Source organism: Podarcis muralis, chromosome 13 (genome assembly GCF_964188315.1).
Source record: "Podarcis muralis chromosome 13, rPodMur119.hap1.1, whole genome shotgun sequence".
Taxonomy (NCBI): Eukaryota; Metazoa; Chordata; class Lepidosauria; order Squamata; family Lacertidae; genus Podarcis; species Podarcis muralis.
In genome coordinates, this window is record NC_135667.1 from 45031544 (window position 1) to 45054387 (window position 22844).

The 22844-nt window shown below is 43.6% G+C and overlaps 2 protein-coding genes across 5 annotated transcripts in view; one reads left to right on the forward strand and one right to left on the reverse strand.

Moving 5' to 3' along the window:
• Nucleotides 1-12650, forward strand: part of REEP1 (receptor accessory protein 1) — a 69218-nt gene extending 56568 nt beyond the window's left edge. For 3 of the 4 annotated variants that reach the window (XM_028702202.2, XM_028702200.2, XM_028702201.2), the window contains 2 exons: nucleotides 3819-3970; nucleotides 12281-12650. In XM_028702202.2, the coding sequence (XP_028558035.2) occupies nucleotides 3819-3970; nucleotides 12281-12352 (224 nt within the window). In that variant the 3' untranslated portion in view covers nucleotides 12353-12650. Of the gene's footprint in view, nucleotides 1-3797; nucleotides 3971-12280 lie in introns of those variants that run through there. The other variant, XM_077917501.1, reaches the window with a different exon arrangement.
• A 4583-nt stretch (nucleotides 12651-17233) lies between these two features.
• Nucleotides 17234-22107, reverse strand: MRPL35 (mitochondrial ribosomal protein L35). Its single transcript, XM_028702203.2, has 4 exons — nucleotides 21955-22107; nucleotides 19718-19901; nucleotides 17796-17940; nucleotides 17234-17574 (listed from the first exon to the last, which is right to left on the reverse strand). Exons 1-4 carry the CDS (start codon nucleotides 21986-21988, stop codon nucleotides 17386-17388), a joined length of 552 nt encoding a protein of 183 aa, XP_028558036.1. The 5' UTR covers nucleotides 21989-22107; the 3' UTR covers nucleotides 17234-17385.
• Nucleotides 22108-22844: the final 737 nt, after the last annotated feature.

Consider the following 22844-nt stretch of genomic DNA (forward strand, 5'->3'; position numbering starts at 1 on the left):
GTTAGAAGATGCTGGTCTCTACAAAGCATGAAGAGTGGTTTCATTTGCTTTCTTTGCACAAAATACAGACGCTATTTTGTTTAAAGTAATGCTATTGACTGTACTGGTGACTCCTAACTTAAATGTTTTAGCTGTTTAATTAATCCTCTACATTTTCTATTATTTCAAATGTTAAGGTACTGTAGAATGAGCTGATGAGAAATCTTATTGATAAGGCAGTGGCTAAAATAGTAAAATTGAGCTGACTTGAATAGTTTAAAAATGAATGCTATTTGTGGCCATCTCAAAAAAAGGGGGGGGGGGGAGACTATTGAGTTCAGTTGATGATGCTATTTCCCCTGCCAAGTACTTTCTATTTACTGTTTTTTCTTTCTTTCCTTATGTAAATATTTTGGGATATGGATGTAAGTGTTACTGGATTGCATGGCTTGGACAGACTTCCAAGTAAATAGTCATAGGGTTTGCACTGCTCAACTAAGAATCGCTTCTTTCTCACCCTTAATTTTTTTAGTAGTATATAGGTTGTTCCTAATTGTGTGCAGTGTGCCCGGAAATCCTTCTCTAATCACTGACTTTCTAGATTTTATTTTGTTCTAATAGATGGGCCTCATTTCATCTGACTGCTCTGTGCTGGCTTTTTGGCTTACCAGCAAAGCGGTTGTAGGCAAATGGCTTATGTAGTTTTCTTCTGATTAAAGTATATATTACGCTGTGTGAACCAGCAATGTTTGTGTAGCAATTGATGCTCGCTGTAGCCTAACTGAAGTGTGAAAATCTGCCTAGATTTTGTTTTTCTTGGCGACTTGAGGAGCAGAAAGCATGAGGCTTTCAAATGTGACTTACTGCTGCATAGAAATCCAAATGTAACACCTGTTTATAGTACCTGATCCCTTTACAGCCCTTTAGCTCCTGGATATGAACTTACCTACATTCATTAGAGACTGATGACATATAAAGCAAAGTAAGTCCTTCAGCCACACACAAGTGACAATCTTATATTACAGTAAATCCCTAAGAAGAGCTTTGCTGTCAAATCAAAGTTGCTCCAGCAACTTATTCTCAACAGTGGCTAGGCATATTGTTTACATGGGGTTTATTTTCATTAAAAATCATAGATAATAACTGGTCATACACCTGTCCTCCATTTTAAAAGTCATTTAGTTTCTGCTTTGTGTGGTAAAAGAACTTTATGTCAATTTCATGGCCGATTCTGAGATCAAGTTTTAAAGAAGGAAAAAATATACCTGTCTGCTTTCTTCACCCAGTGCATAATTTAAAAAAACCTCTATCAAGACCCCACTTTAATTGCCTTTGGCTTTCTAAAGCAAAAGCCCCAATCACTTTAGCCTTTCTTCCAATAACAGTATAATTCACCCAATGTGCGTTTCTTATACTTGCACTGAATCTCATTTGCAATTTATTGAAGTTTGAAGTGGAATAAAATGACGTTTCCCCCTGAATTGATACAACACACACAGCTCCAGTCTTGGTGTTCCTGGCAAATGTTCTCCCAGGGCTATGCTCCTTCTGTTTTCACAGCTTTTACACGGCAGAGAGCATTGGCAACCAAATTCTGCTTACCAGACTTACGATAATGCAAATGCACCTTCAGGCAGTTTGTGGATTCATGTCCACAAGCAACATTTTGGATTCTGCTTTGTAAACAGACACCGTGGTTCATGTACATTGTGGTTTACTTGTTTATTATAAGTATGCCTAAACCGGTTTTGTACAGCTGTGGTTGTGAAATTTGACTTGCTGGAAACTGACATTAATGCAGAACATACAGAACATTGCTGTGTTGAAGGATAGGAAGAGAGTGGACATTAATATTGTTCACCTTTTAGAAATAATATGCAAATCAGATTTTATCTTTGTAATGTTTGTGTGTTTCATTGGATTATTTAGAATAGAATCATAGAATCATAGAGTTGGAATAGACCACAAGGGCCATCGAGTCCAACCCCCTGCCAAGCAGGAAACACCATCAGAGCACTCCTGACATATGGTTGTCAAGCCTCTGCTTAAAGACCTCCAAAGAAGGAGACTCCACCACACTCCTTGGCAGCAAATTCCACTGTCGAACAGCTCTTACTGTCAGGAAGTTCTTCCTAATGTTTAGGTGGAATCTTCTTTCTTGTAGTTTGGATCCATTGCTCCGTGTCCGCTTCTCTGGAGCAGCAGAAAACAGCCTTTCTCCCTCCTCTATATGACATCCTTTTATATATTTGAACATGGCTATCATATCACCCCTTAACCTCCTCTTCTCCAGGCTAAACATGCCCAGCTCCCTTAGCCGTTCCTCATAAGGCATCGTTTCCAGGCCTTTGACCATTTTGGTTGCCCTCCTCTGGACACGTTCCAGTTTGTCAGTGTCCTTCTTGAATTTAGTTGTCTATGTTTCTATATAGGCCAATTTTGTGCCAGTTCAGTGGGTCTAGGCATAACAAAGATGGGCTGGTGCCAAGAAGGTTACTTGCCTATTGCCAAAAAACAGGAACAGCATCACAAAAAAGGACATTTGCATGTGTGCGTTTATATGCAAATTTAAGCAATTATTACTCTGATTTCAATAGGAATGCAATGCATTCCACCATAACTGGATAAACTTGTGGCTAGGTGGTCTGTGTGTTCGCTCAGTCTGCTGTTCAGCTGTTTGTTGATGGGCACATTCAAAGCCCCTGCCCTCCTTACAGCTCTTTCTAATTAAATTGGACGTAGATTGGATAGCTCTTCAAACAGAGGACTGAAAAGTATGGCTCAGGGCCACCCTGAGTGCTTCCCACCTCCCTGACCAGTCTAGGGACAGTGCTTCAGTGTTGGATAAGAGGAAGCGTTGGACACCTACAGTGTCTTCATAAATTTACGGGGTCTTCACAACCGGAAGCAAGCAGATTTCTAAATAGGAAAACAGCTTGTATCTAAACTCACACCAGGTTTCTGATGAACGTAACTCCACCCTAAGTATGTAATAACGCTCAGCTTTCTCTGCATTCCCTGACTCAAATTTCAATGAAGTGTTTCTTTGGTTCCCATCAGCAGAAAGGTAACACCCTCCAAAGTTAGGAGTGAAAAGCCAGTCAAGGAACATCAATGTTTCTTTATTGAAGACTCTGACCACCCAATGGTTGGCTTCAAGACAGCCAAACTCACAGCATTATTCTCAGTACCCATTGCTATGAGAGGTTAATCTTTACATTGTACGCAGAACACACTATTCAGAATTTGTTCATGCCATCAGGAACATTTTATAGCATTCTGTGTTTGTCAACAGTGTTTGCCTGGACTATAATTGAGCACCGATTTGGCAGGTAGGGATGGCATAAATATGCCCAGTGGCACTTTTTGTTCCACTACACTAGATTAGGCAATTATTCCTGATTAACTTTCTCAGTTCAGTAAACTATGCTCCATTTGGTTTTGTTATACAGGAACTAAAATTATTCAGATCTAGCCATCCCTATGACCCCCCTTTTAAATCCACAAATAAATGAAGGCATCTATAACAGTTAAGTCCTAAACATACCTGCTCAGAAGTAAGCCCATTGAGTCCAATGGAACTTACTCCCAAATTAGCACAGGGTGACAGCCTAAATTCATAATAATCATGGGTGTTGCATTGAAATCTTCTTAAGCAACTCAAGCTGACAACTAAAAATTGTTCCTGGTGTGTGCCTTTTAACCCCGCTTATATTATTAACCCCGGCAAATGCATGGGTGGGGCAACAGTTGGCGTTACTCCATTAGCTGACCACCATCTCTGACCTTTCCATCTCCTCTTTCTCTTCACCATTTAGATCTTAAATGGCTGTTCTAAGTGGTTGAACTAGAGGTTGAGGCAGAGAGTGAAAGGCCACCTGAGGCAAACTGTGAACCAACGGAAGTTGTGTTCTCAGATGATGAAGAGAACGACTCATTGGATAGCACATCCAAGGCTAAAACACCTAAAAAGAAGGATCCCGTCATTGAGGTATTTTCACATTGGAAATGGGATTAAGAACGCAGGTGCCTGACTTCCACAAATGCTATTTTCTTTTGCGATGGGACGGTTGTTGAGGCTGGCCCTGAATCCAATAGAATTATAAAACTGTATGTAGGTCATCTTAGGCCAAGAGTGAGGAACCTGTGGCCCTCTGGATGATGGAGAACTACAACTCCCATCACCCCCAGCAAGCATGCTGACTGAGGCTGATGGGAGTTGGAGTCCAGTAACATATGGAGGACCACAGATTCCCCACCCCTGTCCTAGACACATCTATCCAGAACTGGAATGTGTCCTTTGAATTATGGGAGTGGAATGTCCTCACATTTAAATAGTATAGAGACGTTTTAAAAAGGTGCATATTTATTTCTCAATCAACCAGTGTTCTAGGATTGGAAAACCTTCATTTTAAGGGAGAAACCTATTTCAAATCCACTCTCCCCACCACCGAAAGGTGTATAAACAGTTAAGGCTCTTGCCTTTCCTTATCGTCTGTGCCATGTAAGCAGCAAAGAAACTGTTCAGTGTCACAGATTATAAAGGTAAAGGGACCCCTGAGCATTAGGTCCAATTGTGGCCGACTCTGGGGTTGTGGTGCTCATCTCGCTTTATTGGCCGAGTGAGCCGGCGTACAGCTTCCGGGTCATGTGGCCAGCATGACTAAGCCGCTTCTGGCAAACCAGAGCAGCGCATGCAAACGCCAGTAGTTTTCCCCATAATGCCCCAATAGAGTAGCCTAAAACTGTCAGAGCAGCTAACAACAAACCTGTAATGTTAGACCGTTCTTCTCTTGGTTTGCAGTCTGTGATAACTCACTGATGGATCTCAGAACAGAATGTGTTCACCACCCTTTGAGGAAATGAACCAAACCATGGACTGCCACTGAAGTCACATTATGGGTTATAAGAGTCAAATAACTACGCTGTAGGAAACATATAGGGACGCGGGTGGCGCTGTGGGTTAAACCACAGAGTCTAGGGCTTGCCGATCAGAAGGTTGGCGGTTCGAATCCCTGCGAATGGGGTGAGCTCCCGTTGCTCGGTCCCTGCTCCTGCCAACCTAGCAGTTCGAAAGCACATCAAAGTGCAAGTAGATAAATGGGTACCACTCCAGCGGGAAGGTAAACGGTGTTTCCGTGTGCTGCTCTGGTTCGCCAGAAGTGGCTTAGTCATGCTGGCCACATGACCCAGAAGCTGTACGCCGGCTCCCTCGGCCAATAAAGGGAGATGAGCGCCGCAACCCCAGTCGGCCACGACTGGACCTAATGGTCAGGGGTCCCTTTACCTTTAGGAAACATATATACCAGGGGTCAGCAACCTTTTCCAGCCGTTGGCCGGTCCACCGTCCCTTAGACCATGTGGTGGGCCAGACTATATTTTGGAGAGAGAAAAATGAACTAATTCCTATGACCCACAAATAACCCAGAGATGCATTTTAAATAAAAGCACACATTCTACTCGTGTAAAAACATGCTGATTCCCAGACTGTCTGCAGGCCAGATTGATAAGGCGATTGGGCTGCATCTGGCCCCCGGGCCTTAGGTTGCCTACCCCTGATATATACATTTTAAAGATGGGGAATAAACACAGAGATGTATTGATCAGTATGAATTCTCTCAACTCTCCTTTGTGGAGGCCCTCAGTAAAGTGCTCACCAGTCGTCCCTCCCTACATGGGTGGACTTACCTGGCAGCGAGGGTCAGAGCAGCAGGTGGCCATTGAGTTCCCTCACATTCCTCTGGAGTGACACTATATATGTGGGGCATTGCGATAAATTAAAACTTACTTATCAAACCTTTATTAGGCATTATACAAATAAAACCATAGAAGAGAAAATAAGATATAAAAGCCTTAAAATATATATAAAAAGGCAGCAGTTGGCTACATACATATATATATATATGCATATAGAGTCAGTGGTTTTCCTTGTTAACCTGCTCCTTGGAGAACTGCTACCAAAAACTCGGCTACCCCCGCCGTTACCCTTTGGTCAACGTCGGATAGGCAGAATCCCACACATTCACCTTGCTGGGGTTCCGGACCACCCAAAAGAGGGGACAGCACGCGTTGACGGAGCGTACTGTACAATGGGCAATGAGAGAGAATATGCTCTACGGTGTCCGGGACATTCATAGAACATCTGCAGAATCTCTTGTTTCTAGGAATGTTTTGATATCTTCCCCTGACAAATGCTGAGGGAAAAACATTCAAACGGGCCAGCATAAAAGCCCTACGTTGGGCTGGGATTATTAATTTAGTGACGTAATTGGCTCTGCTGTCTAAGATATTTAAATCATAGAATATGGGGGAGCAAATTTTGTTTACAGCTGCCATAATATTTTGTCTCTCGACATCCTTTAGTCTAGTTAGGATATTATGGAAAATGTATTGCTCATTAGAATTGTACAGGGGCTCCAGCTCGATGCCTAAAGATTCAATCTTTTTTTCGAGGTACTGATACCATCTTGATTTATAGGAGTCTTTGAGCAAATCAGCGAGCAGACTTGATGGAGGGCAGCGAAAATGGCAGCGTAACCAGTACTTTATTGAGGTGGACCAGGCCCAATATTCCATTGTGTGTATGCCTATTTCTGCACACATTGTTTCATATTTGATCACAGCTGGGAGTCCAAGAATACGTCTCAGAAAGCTGGAGTGAATCTTTTTTAAATCACTGTTATATGCTTGGACCCATAGCGGGATTCCATAGAGTATCTGGGATTGCACTTTAAATTAAAACGGTGACTCACAGACTCAGACATCAGGGCAAGTGTCAGGTGTTGGCGGGCCCTGCCTGAGAGCTTGTGGCCTTGACAGCTGCCCAAGAGTGTCAGGAGCTGATGCCAGGCCTGGCAGCTCCCCTCCTTCCCTTTGTCTTACAGCTCATACGGGATGCTGCCCCCTTCCCCGCCTACCGGCTTCCGCTGCTGCAGTTTCTTCAGGACAAATAATTTTATTTTAGGAAGCAGGCTCCACGCAGCTTCCGTTTGGCAATCACACCTGCTGCATTACTTGCTCATACAGTGGATCAGTTTGCTAATAATAATAATAATAATAATAATAATAATAATAATAATAATAATAGAAGAAGGAACCTCATATGCAAAGTACTCAGCCCAGCCCAGCTTCATGCAGTCTCGCAGTTTAAGGGGAGTTAGAACAATAAAACAATAAAACAAAACAACAAATTAAAACAACAAAACGGAGCACAAAAAGGAATTAAAAAGTAAAATGGAAGAGGGAATAAAAACAGGTGCTAAGAATTGGTTATATAGCAGAGATTTGCCTTAGAGTTGTCCTTAGAGCTCTAAACACTGCTCCAACCACTTGGCAGCCATCGTGGTCCGTGCTCCTCATACGTTTTTGTAATACAGTGGACGCTCGGGTTGCGAACGTGATCCGTGCGGGAGGCACATTCGCAACCCGCAGCGCAGCATCTGCGCATGGGTGCATCATGAATCGGCGCTTCTGCACATGCGCAAAGCACGATTTAGTGCTTCTGCACATGCGCAAGTGCCGAAACCCGGAAGTAACCCGTTCCGGTACTTCTAGGTTCGGCGCGGTACACAACCCGAAAACACGCAGCCTGAAGCGTCTGTAACCCAAGGTATGACTGCATATAAGATTTTCAGCAGACCATTGATAGGATGGCCTCCACAGTAGTACCTCGAGTTACATACGCTTCAGGTTACATACGTTTCAGGTTACAGACTCCGCTAAACCCAGAATTACCTCAGGTTAAGAACTTTGCTTCAGGATAAGAACAGAAATTGGGCGGTGGCGGCACAGCGGCAGCAGGAGACCCCATTAGCTAAAGTGGTGCTTCAGGTTAAGAACAGTTTCAGGTTAAGAACAGACCTCCGGAACGAATTAAGTATTTAACCCGAGGTACCACTGTACAATAGTAGGGACGCGGGTGGCGCTGTGGGTAAAAGCCTCAGCGCCTAGGGCTTGCCAATCGAAAGGTCGGTGGTTCGAATCCCCGCGGCGGGGTGCGCTCCCGTTGTTCGGTCCCAGCGCCTGCCAACCTAGCAGTTCGAAAGCACTCCCGGGTGCAAGTAGATAAATAGGGACCGCTTACTAGTGGGAAGGTAAACGGCGTTTCCGTGTGCGGCTCTGGCTCGCCAGAACACTGCCCGTACATTTTGCCTCACATCTTGGGTCCCCCAAGTGCTAGCAATATTAATTTAAATGAAAGAAAGCTGAGGATCAAGGGGTTGCGGCTTATCCAGGGAACACAGCTGCCCCTCCTTGCAAGCACCCATGGTGGTGCAATGCTTCGCTAGTCTCATCTGATTTCCTACCTAATATCAGTGAGCCACAGCAGTTGTGCCTCAAGTGTGGGAAAGGGAACGGAATGTGTTGTGTGATACCATAAAAGTGTACCTGCATAGCTGCTTGGTTCCATTTGTGGGGGCATTAGAGTTGATATGATTATGGTGAGACTGTTGCTATGGACTTTGTAGGAGCGGCTATGTTAGCTCTCCATTCTGGTAGCATTATTATTATTACGCTTTGGCATTGTAGCTGGTGGGAAAGCCTACGATTCTAATCGTGCTGGTATAAGCCCCAGCACAGCAGCAGCTAATTGAGGTTAGATCATAGGATTGTCCTGCCATCTCATTCATGGGTAGGCAAACTAAGGCCCGGGGGCCAGATCAGGCCCAGTTGCCTTTGAAATCTGGCCCGCGGACGGTCCGGGAATCAGTGTGTTTTTACATGAGTAGAATGTGTCCTTTTATTTAAAATGCATCTCTGGGTTACTTGTGAGGCATAGGAATTTGTTCTCTCTCTCTTTTTTTCCTCTTCAAAATATAGTCCGGCCCCCCACAAGGTCTGAGGGACAGTGGACTGGCCCCCTGCTGAAAAAGTTTGCTGACCCCTGGTCTAATTCTTGATTTGAATGCTTGCTTTCAATAAATCTTTAGTTTAATAACAGGCCTTTGCTGTGCAAATTACAACTTGCCCCCCAAAATGTGATATCCATAGCATGGAAAATAACACAGGCACCAGTACCGTATTTTTCGCTCTATAGGACGCACTTCAAAAATGAAGGGGAAATGTGTGTGCATCCTATGGAGCGAAGAAGCCATAGCCCCGCGACCCTCTCCCAGCTGGAGAGGTGACGCGCGGCTATGGCAGGAGCCTCTATAGCCGCGCGTCACCTCTTCAACCGGGAGAGCGCGCGCGGGGCTAAAGAAGCCATAGCCCTGCGACCCTCTCCCAGCTGGAGAGGTGACGCGCGACTGGCAGCAGCCTCTCCGCTGCGCCTTTCCGCTTCTCCCCGACCTGCTCTTTGGGGCTGGTGGTGGGCTTCCCCCCGCCAGCCCCAAAGAGCAGGTGGAAAGGAACCTGAAGCCTGGAGAGCGAGAGGGGTCCATGCGCACCGACCCCTTTCGCTCTCCAGGCTTCCAAGGTAGCCGCCTGAAGGCGATTAAATGGCACCTTGTTTTAGAGGGGGAAAACCAAAGGGGCAAAATTCTCCCCCTCTCTCCGCAACGCCTCCTGCTGCTTCGCTGAAGGGGCGCTGGGCAGAGAGGGAGAGAATTTTTTTCCCTTGTTTCCCCCCCTCTAAAACAAGGTGCGACCTATTGTCTGGTGCGTCCTATAGAGCGAAAAATACGGTACCTCCCAAGAGCTCACAGTGTGGGAGAAAATTTGTTATATGAGTTTTAAAATGGTAATATGTTGATGGACAGGTTCTGCTCTTAGTGTGGCAAACAGGTTAGTCTGATGAGCCTTTCTGAATTAATATAATGGAATATTTATCAGAATAAAAGATTCTGATAAATGAAGCACCTAACCTAACCATTCAGTCTGCATCCGATTCTAATTAAGTAGCTGAAGACACCGTACAAACAAATGTCATATTTTGAGGCCTAAGGAACAAAATAAATACATTTTTTTCAACTACTCAGATATTAGTCTGTTTTCTGTTAGTGAATATTTATACAGTCAGAGATGTCAGCAAATGCCAGGTTAAGTTTCAGTAACGTGTATTCTGTTGTAATGAGACTTAAGGAGGGATTAGCTGACACTGAAAGCAATTCCTGAACCATTGCTATGTTAGCATTGTTTCATGAAAAAGTCAGCAACCTAAAATGGAATTAGTGTATTATGACGCGGCCTCATCAGATATGAGAAAATATCCATGTGAAAGTATATTGGAGCGGAGAGACAAGAAGTAAGCAAGCAAATGGGAGCAGGGGTGGTGGTGGTAGGAAACTGTACTACTTTTTGTACATTTGTACCATTTACAGTGGTAAAGGTAAGGGGACCCCTGACCACTAGGTCCAGTCGTGGCTGACTCTGGGGTTGCGGCGCTCATCTCGCTTTATTGGCCAAGGGAGCCGGCGTACAGCTTCCGGGTCATGTGGCCAGCATGACTAAGCCGCTTCTGGCGAACCAGAGCAGCGCACGGAAACGCCATTTACCTTCCCGCTGGAGCAGTACCTATTGATCTACTTGCACTTTGATGTGCTTTCAAACTGCTAGGTTGGCAGGAGCAGGGACCGAGCAACGGGAGCTCACCCTGTCACTGGGATTCGAACCGCCGACCTTCTGATCGGCAAGTCCTAGGCTCTGTGGTTTAACCCACAGCACCACCCGCGGTACACCACTTGAAAAAATGTGTGTGTGAGCTGCCTTCCCAGTTGCTCAAAACAAGATTCACCACCACCAATACATATTGCAGTTCTGGAAGGAAGCGAAGGCAGTCAATGGCAGGAATTTCATTTCTTTGGCCTGAGAAATCAATAACCCCAACTAGTTTATTATGGCTTTCACTCAAAGGCACCTGCTTATTTATCAAGTGCATGGATATGTTCTGTATACGTGGACTGAGGTACCGGGGAGAATAAAGCAAAATAGCAATAGGAAAAAAGTTCTGTGTTCCTTGCCATGTTGTATGATGAGGCTGAGGCTCACTGTGTTGGATTCTCTGCCAATATGGTGCTGAAAGGAGCAAATTTGTTAGATAATCAACAAGCTGTTAAGTCCACTCTCATCCTTTCTGCCGCTGGGAGAGATCATTAGGCGGGTTGAAATGGGTGTTTATCAGTTCGTGGATGATACCCAGCTCTACCTCTCTTTTAAATCAGAACTAGTGAAGGCGTTGAATGTTCTGTGTTAGTGTCTGGAGGCAATTGGAGGATGGATGGTGGCTAACGGATTGAGGTTGAATCTTGACAAGACAGAAGTACTGTTTTTGGGGGGACAGGGGGCGGGCGGGTGTGGAGGACTCCCTGGTCCTGAATGGAGCAACTGTGCCCCTGAAGGACCAGGTGCGCAGCCTGGGAGTCATTCCGGACTCGCAGCTGTCCATGGAGGTGCAGGTCAATTCTGTGTCCAGAGCAGCTGTCTACCATCTCCATCTGGTATGCAGGCTGAGACCCTACCTGTCCACAGACTGTCTCGCCAAAGTGGTGCATGCTCTAGTTATCTCCTGCTTGGACTACTGCAATGTGCTTTACATTGGGCCTACCTTTGAAGGTGACCCAGAAACTACAACTAATCCAGAATGCGGCAGTCAGACTGGTGACTGGGAGCGGCCACCAGGACCATATAACACTGGTCCTGAAAGACCTACCATTGGCTCCCAGTATGTTTCTGAACACAATTCAAAGTGTTGGTGCTGACCTTTAAAGCCCTAAACGGCCTTGGCCCAGTATACCTGAAGGAGCATCTCCACCCCCATCGTTCAGCCCAGACACTGAGATCCAGCTCTGAGGGCCTTCTGGCGGTTCTCTCACTGCGAGAGGTGAGGTGACGGGGAACCCAACAGAGGGCCTTCTCGGTAGTGGTGCCCTCCCATCAGATGTCAAGGAAATAAACAACTATCTGACTTTTAGAAGACATCTGAAGGCAACGCTGTATCGGGATATTTTTAATGTCTAATGTTTTACCATTTTTAATGTGCTGTAAGCTGCCCAGAGTGGTTGGGGAAACCCAGCCAGATGGGCGGGGTATAAATAATAAAATGATGATGATGATGATGATGATGATGTAGATGTAGCTCTGTTTATCAGCCTGACAAGATCCAATAAAGTATTCCACCCCCCATCTTTTGGGATGCCTTGGATTTATACCAGCGCAGAGGACATTATTTTGGTGCTAAACATTAGAATCGTAGAGCTGTAGACTTGGAAGGGACCACGACCGTTCGGGGAGGCCGGGGCAGCCTTACGCCTGTTCTGGAGCTGAAGATCCTCACTTGCTAAATTCCTGCACAAATTGACTCGCATCCCTGGTGGCTAAATGAATGGAAAGACTAACCAACGCTGCATTTTGTTTTCGACAGGCACCGCCTAGGACCCTTAGACCTCGTTTCAGGAAAAAAAGTACCTCATCCTCAACCACTGAAACCATGTGAGCGTGATGAGCCATTAGCACCGAAATCCACGGAATGTCTCTCTTCTGCCTTAAAAGATCTACTCCGTTAATAATGTAGGGGGAAAAACAGTGGTGAGATGGATGTGCTTTTGATACTGCGACGTTATAAACATGGCCTTTCTCGCTTCCCTTTCCATTTGCTGTGGGTTCCCTGACCGTTTCTGTGGCATTGCAAACCCAGAAGGCAAAAGCAACCCCCCTGGATTTCTTTGCAGAGTAGCAGCTCTTTCAGCTATGCTAGTGAGGCTGTACATTTGTAATTACTCCTTACATCAGCTTAGTTTTTAGCTCTGTGAGTGCAACCAGGAAAATAATTATTCACCCGTTCTAAATACTTGGATCCATCCTATTTATTTTGGGCTTCATAATGTATAGAGTGGCAGGGGCCACAGATTTTTCTACCCAAGCGTTCTCCATCATATCTTTATTACAAGACTGTGAATGATATGACAAATCATGAATTCTTTTCACTGTACAGGTGTTAGACATGAGCTTAATCGCCTTCCCCGCCCCCTGTAAATTTTATTTATTGTAACTCAGATACTGTGTGTACTCCTGAAAAAAATAGAGCCAGAGGATTTTAGAGAAGGAGGAACTCACAGATGCGTGCGCACACATACACACATGTACGTATTATCACAAGATATGGGAGCAGAGGCACTTTGGTTTCGACGACAGTGATTGGCTGAGGCTGGCATCCTAAGCATAATTACCCGGATGAAAGTCATGCTGAAATCAGTCAGACTTTGTAAACAGAATTAGGATTGTATTGTTAAGTATATTATGCATAAAAGAAACTAACGCTGTAACTCTTGGCCAACTTAATGAACATGCCTGCAGCATGGAGTCATAATAAATGCTAGGAGGTAAACCAGAATCACATTAGCAAAGTGTGGGTTGGCCTATGTGAAAGTCAGCCATGTCTACACATGGGATTTTAATCCTAACATTTTCCCACCAGGTGTGTAGGCATTTCTTTCAGAGAAAGATAGTGGAAGGCTGTAACCAAACTCCCTCACATAATGCAAAGATTTTGGCTGTAGTTAGCTTCTGGTAGAGTTCACAATAGTCTGTAGATCCCACGGTGCGTTTGTAATTTTAGAGAGGTACAAAATGAGGAAACAGTACTAGGATTTGTGTATTCGTGCTTCAGATTGGTGTCTCTTGTAAGTGTTGAGCATGTAAAATCTAGTTCTGTAGACAATTGTATGTGTTAATTAGAATATTTAATATTGTAGAATATAAAAGATCTTGCCACTGAGATCAGATGGGTAGACTGCGAATGATACTACTGACCTCCTTCATGTGTAGCAGGGATTTCTGTGGCTGTGTTTCAGGTTCCAAGATTAGCACTATGAAATGTCTGTTAAATATTTTTGTTTTGGGTTTAAGAATCCATATCCTAGCCTCCCTTCATGCTTCTTAAATGTTAATTTGGAACTTCTCAAATTTTTTGAAAAGCCTTAAAAAAATCCAACCATTGCATAAGCATGTATCAGCATGGTTACTGCCGTGCAAGAAAACAAAAACAGATGTCTCCAACAGTTACCATATTTGGATCCGATGCCATTTCAGTCAACAAATGAATAATTTAGATGGCAGCTAGAAAATATTCAGTTGTAGCAGAAAAGCTCGATTTTGGGGGAGTTCAGCTAGCATATTTGTTGAGCAGTTTTTTGAAGTCTGTATACATTCACGCACAGAATTCCAAGTTGTCTGCGACATCAGCAAAATGACATTATCTTGCAAGCAGATAACTTTTGCCAATATATACCGCTATGTGTGACAGAATAAAATGAGAAAGTGGCAATTTTGTATTTAATTATGCCAAAAAGACACATTTGTAAATTTCTCCTCGCATGCTCATTCTACCTAAAGCGAACCGACGTCTATCTGACCGGCTGTTTTACTGACAAGTATGACTGTTCTGGACTTCCTGTTGTTTAGTGCTAAGGTGAAACTCTCTGAATTGCCTTATCTCTCAAATTAAATTCACTGTAAGGAGAAAAAAAAAATCACTGGTAGTTGTGCTAATCAATCAGTTGAACTGTGTTATCTGTGTATAGATCAGTGAGAAACATGAATGGCTAAATAAGTGTAGCACTTATGTTCCATATATTTTTAAAATCTGCAATACAATGGAAGCAGGTTGTTCACAGCCTTGGCTGAGACATGTGCATCAAAACATATCAGCTTCCAGCATTTTGAACACTCAAGACTTGTACTCTCTACCAATTTACTAGGGCTATCCATTTTATTTTCAGTAGAAGGCTCCTATATAATTTAATTTCATGCACACATTGGGGATTAATACGCTCTACTGTCTTGCTTTGGTTCTCTAGTCTTACCTCCTCGGACCAATACTGGGGGTCAGCTTTGCATAGCCAACTTTAGCTTCCACAATGCTCTGTTTCTGCCAGTTTTTGCATTACAGATGTAAAACCATAGAACAGAGGCGGACTTTGGTACTCTTTGGTAACAGGGCGTCCTGCGAGAGCCCCAAATTTGGTGCCCCCAAGTGGTTCTTCTCAATTTTGTACCCACTCGGCTCATTGCCCTGTGTCGGGGAACTGCCTGCATCACCCCAAATCCAGTGCTACATAGAATCATAGAGTTAGAAGGGACCCCAGGGAGAGAACAGTGAGCCACACAAGGGGCAATGCAAGACTGTGGTTCCAGCACAATACTGCTTCTGTTGCTACAATTCTAGTATTGTAAAACGATGAGGAGGGTTCCCAAAGATGTAACTGTAAAATGTTCTTTATGGTAGGAAAATAGCCAACTTCACAAGAGAACAGGCTATTATGGCTTAGTTGCGTATGCCCATGTTATCAGTACTGATCTAATTACCAAAGTTTCTCACCCTTCACTATTCATGGGGATAGACCATAGTTGAGCACAAGCTTTGGTTCCACCTCCTACCTGCAGAAGGTACCCGTTTCAATCCCTGGCCCCTCCAGTTTATGTTCATGTGACATACCTCTGCCACAGACTCTGGAGAGCCGTTGCCTGCCAGTGTAGACAGTACTGAGTCTACTCTGGTATGAGGCACAAGGTCCGACTAGGTGACGCTCAGGGTCCTTTTCAACTCTATAGTTCTGTGACCATTGGCCTATCTAGCCAATGGCTGGTGGCAGCAGGAAAAATATTTCATTTCAATGTAAATCAGAGAACTTCAGTCACTTTTAAAACTAAAACACTGGGGGGGAAATGCTGAACATAAAGCTGGGATGCTCTCTAGCCAGTTGTAAACAACCTGCTACCTTCAAGCTGTACTCTGCAAGGTAATTGTACTCTTAAGTAGCTGATACATGTACTTGTGCCTAAATGCTTGTTAATTAGTCTCTTTTGCAGGTTTTTTTTGCAAGTACCTGCTTTGCACTTGGCACACTATTTGAAATTGTCAAGAGCACTGTATTTTAGAGAGTAACGCAAGTGGCCAATATCTGAGGCTGGTAACGGGGCACTTAATATTTATTTGTTTCCACTGATCCATAGCAAAGACATGCTAGGCTAGAACGTTGAAAAATGCATTGTAAGATCACATACTACAACAGTATTCCAAAGGTCAATGTTTTGTTATAATGCTTGATATACATCTTGAAAATAAAGTCTTAAATTTTTCTTTTAAAAAAAGGAATGGGTCTTCTGTTCAAAGTAGGCGAAACTGTTATAATCACACTTCTAATATTGCAGTATTATAATATTATTGTAGTGTTCTGATTTCTGTAGTTGTTCGTAGTGTCCTAATTCTTGTAGTTGTTTATCTCCACTATATGCTATCGTTGTAATGCATGAGTAGGCCCAATCGCCTTCTAAATCCTGCCTGTGGACGGTCTGGGAATCAGCGTGTTTTTACATGAGTAGAATGTGTCCTTTTATTTAAAATGCATCTCTGGGTTATTTGTGGGGCATAGGAATTCGTTCACCCCCCCTCCATATAGTCCGCCACCCCCAAAGTCTGAGGGACAGTGAAACGGCCCCCTGCTGAAAAAGTTTGCTGACCCCTGTTGTAAGGGGAATCTTCATAGATTAGCAAACTGATAGTCTACTACTGCGACATTGTTCTACAGTGGTGAGATTTTGGTTCCCCACCTCAAGCCAACAAGATTCACTGAGTGATTTTGCACCAGTCATTCTCTCTCAGCCTAGCCTATTCCATTGGTTGTTGTGGGGAGAGGAAAATCATGTATGTTAAAATTAAATGGAACTCCTTGTGCCTTGTGAATAATTGCAAGGCTACTTGAGGAAATGGCTGGGATTTGTTTGTCTTGATGGAAAGAAGGAAGACTTCATTAATCAGTAAGAGCCTTAAATTGGTAATATGACTGAAGATTTCTACTAGTATCTTGAATGATTCTGATAAATCATTTGAAACAGGTATCAAGTACATACATTCACACATTTTTGTGTGTGTGTCTATTTGTGTTCTCACATATAAATAAACCAACAATTAAACAGAAAAGTATAATATGAGACAACCATCAGTAGTGGAAATTTCATCATTTCCACGACTGCCCAAGGAGTTACAGCATCTCTCTTGTGATTTAAAAGTAATAATTACTGCAAAGCTGAATTTTTTTATAAGCCAGCCATTAATTAATCATCAAAGACTTTATCAGCTTGCCGCCTTTAAGACAATCCATGTGCTTAAATTTTGCACTTCTATTCAGCAGAAATAATTTAGCTGAGCAAGGTTAAATGCTTATTTTATACAGTCCCAAGATTTAAAACTGTAGCTATAACTATTTAAAACAGTTTTGAGGCATATAATTTATATTCCACAATCAATGAAAGTATATTTATGCATTCTGCAGCTATCACCCTTTGCTAATAAAACAAAAGAATTATGCAATCAATCTTTAGAGTAATCAGATCAATGGTTTATTTTGCACCAGTAATTTAACATAAACTGTTCATTTGCTTGTTAGACAGATGTATGGAAAAGTAATCAACCTGAACCATTAATATTTGGACTGGCATACAAAGATCTGCAGGTGTGCATTTGACAATTTATAACTTCAAGTTTGTACGATCATGGTATTTTTGGTAGGGGTCATCAATGTACCAGTTTCTTCTTTTCCAGAAGGAAGATGTCATTTTATCAAGGAGCTTAGACTGTGTTTTATTGCAGAACACATGTTGCCTCAAGCGCCTCCTCCGCCTATAATTTTTTTTCCACAGCCGTTTCTTGTAACCAGCCTGTCATCAAAGAGTAAAAGATTTAATTCTTCAAACATATGAATGGCTATCCACAAAATAAATACATAATCATCACACAAGTAGATTTTCATATAGCCTGTTCTGTCCTTCATTTTTTAATTCTTGTACTTTTCTAAGCTACAATTGCAAAAGCAGCACCTCTCCCACACACCGGCATATCATGCTGTCAAGACAATAACATTCAATGAAGAAAATGTTACCCTTCTCCTTAGCCAAAGGCCACAATGCAATCTGAGAAATCTGTGAATCACAGGTTTTACAGTTTTCCTTTTTCCTTTTCGCACGCCGAATTTGATGAGGGTTCTTACTTGCTGATGAAGGATACTTGGGAGCAGTGGTGTTACACTGAAATTTATAGGAAATCAAGAAAATATGAAGTTAGATCTAACAGCTGTGACCTGTTTAATTTAGCATTTGACTAATCAATGTCTCAATAGCACAGAAATCTTATCCCAAAATCCTTGAAAGGACAAAAACTAAACATCTCAGCAATGCTCCGTGAATAGCAGAAGTCACAAAAATGTTCAAATGTCTCCTTAAAATTACTTCTGTTATATAAGAATTCAAACTAGTGCACTGTGGATGAAGAGGATGTAACACACGCTCACCTCCAAAGTATGTTTGTATGATCACACCACAATATTGTTGTTGCTCCCATTAATTCCCACCCTGACCTTACCAAAGTGGCAGACTTTGGTACCCTGTGCAAAGTCAAAATTTGCCCACTTCTCTGTGATCAAACCCAATTCTATCCCATGTTGTTTCTCTCATGTTCCTTGAACAGTAGAAATGCGGGAAATTGCATGAGATACGGGAGGTGGGAGCATGCATCCCCATAACGGCTCTAGCATGCACATAGGGGAGAAGGAACTGGGATCTTACTTTGTTAGTACTAACACTAAGCCTCATCAATACCTGCTTCAGAATGCAAATTTGGTGCATTAATACATGCCTACCAACGGGCTAGTCCTACCCCCATAATTGGCTTCTGGCACAAATAACAACCCAATGGGCAAATGGGAGGGAAAAGAAGAAAGAAAATGGACTAATGCGTCCTTCCTTGTTTATGTGGCTTTGGCAGCTGCAGTATGAATAATATTGGAAAATGTACTTTTCCCAAGCTCCAGAAAGCAGAGATGGATTGGGGGGTGGGGGAGGCATCCTGGGAAAATAGCATTGGCCCTACCCCAAACGACTGAGGAACTGTAGTCACAGCTTAGCAACTACCAGGGCCTCTTAGGTAGGAGGTTTGAAGACTGGCAAGTACACTTAGAACTCGTAAGGGAAACATATATTTTCTTCAGTGTGTTGTAGTTTCATGCAAATTACTAATCCCAAACTGAATCAAGCACAGAGGAATCACCTCTAACTACTGTTAATATTTTGACATCTTAGCCAAAGTACACATATAACCTAATACAGTGGTATCTCTGGTTACGAACGTAATTCGTTCCGGAGGTCAGTTCTTAAGCTGAAACCGTTCTTATCCTGAGGCGCGCTTTTGCTAATGGGGCCTCCTGCTACACGCGCACCTCCGGTGCACGATTTCCGTTCGCATCCTGGGGCAAAGTTCGCAACCAGGAGCACCTACTTCCAGGTTAGAAGAGCTCGTAACCTGAAGCGTTCATAACCAGAGGTACCACTGTACACTGTGAAACACATGAGCAATACACTAGGAATCCTGTTACTACTATTAGTAAGGAAACTGGGGGAATAGGGACTTTCCCCAGCATTTTACACTACTATCCGTCGTTGTTCAGTCGTCTTAGTCATGCTCGACTCTCTGTGACCCCATGAACCAGAGCATGCCTTGGAATTTCTTCTCAAAGCTTCTCCTTTTGTCCATGGAGTGTTCATGGCAAAATACTGGAGCGGGTTGCCAGTTCCTTCTCCATAGACTACTATTATGCCTATATAATGGAACACATGGTGCTTTTACGGACAATCAAGCAAATACTAGCTCCAGCTCAAAATCTGTAAAAATCTAAATTTCAACAGTGAAGAGGGGAGAACATGCAGGATACAGTTACACATACTTTGACTTTTTTATGGTTGGGGACCAGGTAGAAGGGTTTAAAACAAAATCTGTATGAAGGATTAAATTTTGTTAAATTGTGTCTACCTGTTCAAAATTGAGACTGAATGTCCATAAGACCCACTTCCAACAGAGAGAAGAGGTTTTCTGGTGGAGATTGTTGATATCGTCCTGTGGCTGATGTGAAGTGAAGACAACCAAGAAATCGGGCGGATGCTGTAAGAACTATTACTGGCCAAAGGGACCAAAGGGCAGAAGGATCTTAAAACCCCTAGAGAAATAAGAGAAAACATTAAGAAAAGCAAGCAGACCATGTATCAAGAAATGGAACCAGGAACTGCCTTTATCTAGCTTCTCCCTGTTCTGGACTTCTCTAAGTGAGTGTTGATTATTATGAGACTGATGGAGCCAGGTGAAGACCCATCTCAGAGCTTACCAGCTTAATTTTCCTCTCACCAAGAGAGAGCAGGAGGCAGGCAAAGATTACCTCAGATGTCATACTTCACAGCCTGCTTCTCCTACCCTGCCACCCTAGAAGATTGTCTAGGGCAATCCTGGGTCACAACTCCCATCATTCCTAGACAGCATGGTCAGGGATGATGGAAGTGGCAGCTCAATAACATCTGGGGAGTTCAATAACATCTGGGGACCCAAGGTTGAGAAAGGATGGTCTGGGGCTGTCAACTGTCCTGTGGAAAGGATCCCAATGGCTTTTAATGGCTCATTGTGGGGTTTTTCTTTAATGTAGTTTAATGTTTCCTGTAAATTGCCTTGGAAGGATTAGAATCATGGAAGGCAGACTATAAATAAATTGATGAAAAGAATAATTAAAAATATATATTGGGGTGAAGAGTCAATGTGGAAGGGCAATCAACCAAATGAGTGTGTGCTAATAGGACTTTATTATTTAAATAATAATAAACCCACTACAAGACTTCATCAGATCAATGCCAGTTTTCTTTTGTAATCATTAATAATATGACTCAAAGTTGGTGAGATTTCTTGCTTACAGCATTTCACATTAAGCGAACTGCTATGATTAGTCAAAGCACTAACACTCAGACGCAAGGAAAGTGATGGTCAGTTTCCAAAAGCAGCATTGCGTCGCAGTTATCCTGCAAGATTTCATCACAACCCCCATTCCTGCTTGAAACAGCAGCAACCTTAAGATGAAAGTCTTCAGGTCCTACTTTTATTGCTGCTCATCATTTTAACCTGCTTCAGCCTCTGCTGGGAGCCAATGCTATTATACCTATAGTCTCCGTTTCTTTTTCTTTCTTTCTTTTTGCAATAGCTAGTTTAGGGTGACCTAGTGACGGCCAGCCTTTCTTCCAAATTTGGACCTGTGGAGGTAGCTCCAAAATCGGTTGGCAACTGTGTGGTCCGAGCGGGGTCAAACCAGCAAGTCCCCCATACCACCCTTTAAAGCCCTAATTGGCCTCAGTCCAGTATACCCGAAGGAGCTTCTCCACCCCCATCGTTCAGCCCAGACACTGAGGTCCAGCTCCGAGGGCCTTCTGGCGGTTCCCTCACTGCGAGACGCCAAGTTACAGGGAACCAGGCAGAGGGCCTTCTCAGTAGTGGCACCTGCCCTGTGGAACGCCCTCCCATCAGATGTCAAAGCGATAAACAACTACAGTGGTACCTCGGGTTAAGTACTTAATTCGTTCCGGAGGTCCGTTCTTAACCTGAAACTGTTCTTAACCTGAAGCCCCAATTTAGCTAATGGGGCCTCCTGCTGCTGCAGGAGCACGATTTCTGTCCTCATCCTGAAGCAAAGCACTTAACCTGAGGTACTATTTCTGGGTTAGCGGAGTCTGTAACCTGAAGCGTATGTAACCCGAGGTACCACTGTATCTGACTTTTAGAAGACATCTGATGGCAGCCCTGTTCAGGGAAGCTTTTAATGTTTAATAGGTTATTGTACTTTAATATTCTGTTGGAAGCCGCCCGGAGTGGCTGGGGAAACCCAGCCAGATGGGCGGGGTATAATTATTATTATTATTATTATTATTATTATTATTATTATTATTATTATTATTTCCTAACCAGGAGCTCCAAGTCCCACTGCCAAGCATCACCTGCAACAAAATAATCCGAATAATCAAATAGGGCCAACGATTTATTATTGGCGCTCTCTCTCTTCCTGCGTGTTCCTGGCTCGGTGCTAAAGCGAGGCAACCGCTAAAGCGGTGCCTGCAGTGCAGCCCAAGGGGGGATGCAGGAGCGTTGACTCTCTCCCCGCCTGTCACTCACACGACGACACCCGCCCCACCCCGTGCGACCCTCAGTCAACGTTGCTTCCCCCGACCCCCATTACTGACCTGGGAGCCTCCGCGCCGCAGCGAGCGCCGCCATGTTGGCTCCTCCGCCCGCCCGCTACGGCATCCACGGAGGGTCAATGCGAAGCAGAAAGCAAAGGCGCGCGCGGAGCGCCCCGCCCTGGCCCCGCCCCCTTCGCTGCCTTATCAAGGGAGGATCGGCTGGTCGTCGCCCGCCAAAGGGAAGCGTTCCCGGCTCAGCTCAGAAATGCTGGCTTTTTGCGGTTTTAGTTTGGGAAACGATAGACCCCGAAATCGAGTTTTGCGCGTGGCAAATTTGCTGCTGCTTCTTCTTTTTTCAATTTTTTAAAATTGTTTTTCACAACATTATAAACAAACACATAAGACAAACGAACATAAAACATAGCCTTATTGAAAATTACACTTAATAACATTGTTAGGTGACTTCCTCGCTTCCCTTGGGTCTGCATAAAAGGCGGATCTAGACGGATCCTCATGGATCCTCCACTTTTTAAAAATTAATTCCAACAAATGCAGTGTCAAATCACACCTAGAAGGCACCCCTACAAACTGGACTATAAAAAACGTGGATCCAACACTTTGCCGCGCTACAGCACCACAAAAACATGGATCCGAGGCACGGATCCTCATGAATTCATATGATTTTTATATTGAAACAAAATAAAAACACCATGCTACTGTAGACCACATCTTAGTCGGTAGGAGGAACCAAAAAAATCACGCATCCACTGTTTCGTGGCGCCGCAATGGCGCAAAAACATGGTTAAAAAACACGGATCCTCATGAATCCTCATGATTTTTGCACTAGATCAGCCCAAACTCACTGTCAAATTGTAGCACCCTGCTTGTGGTTAACGCTTAGCTGGAATGAAATATTCAACGCAGCAACAGAGAAATTAAAATAATAATTT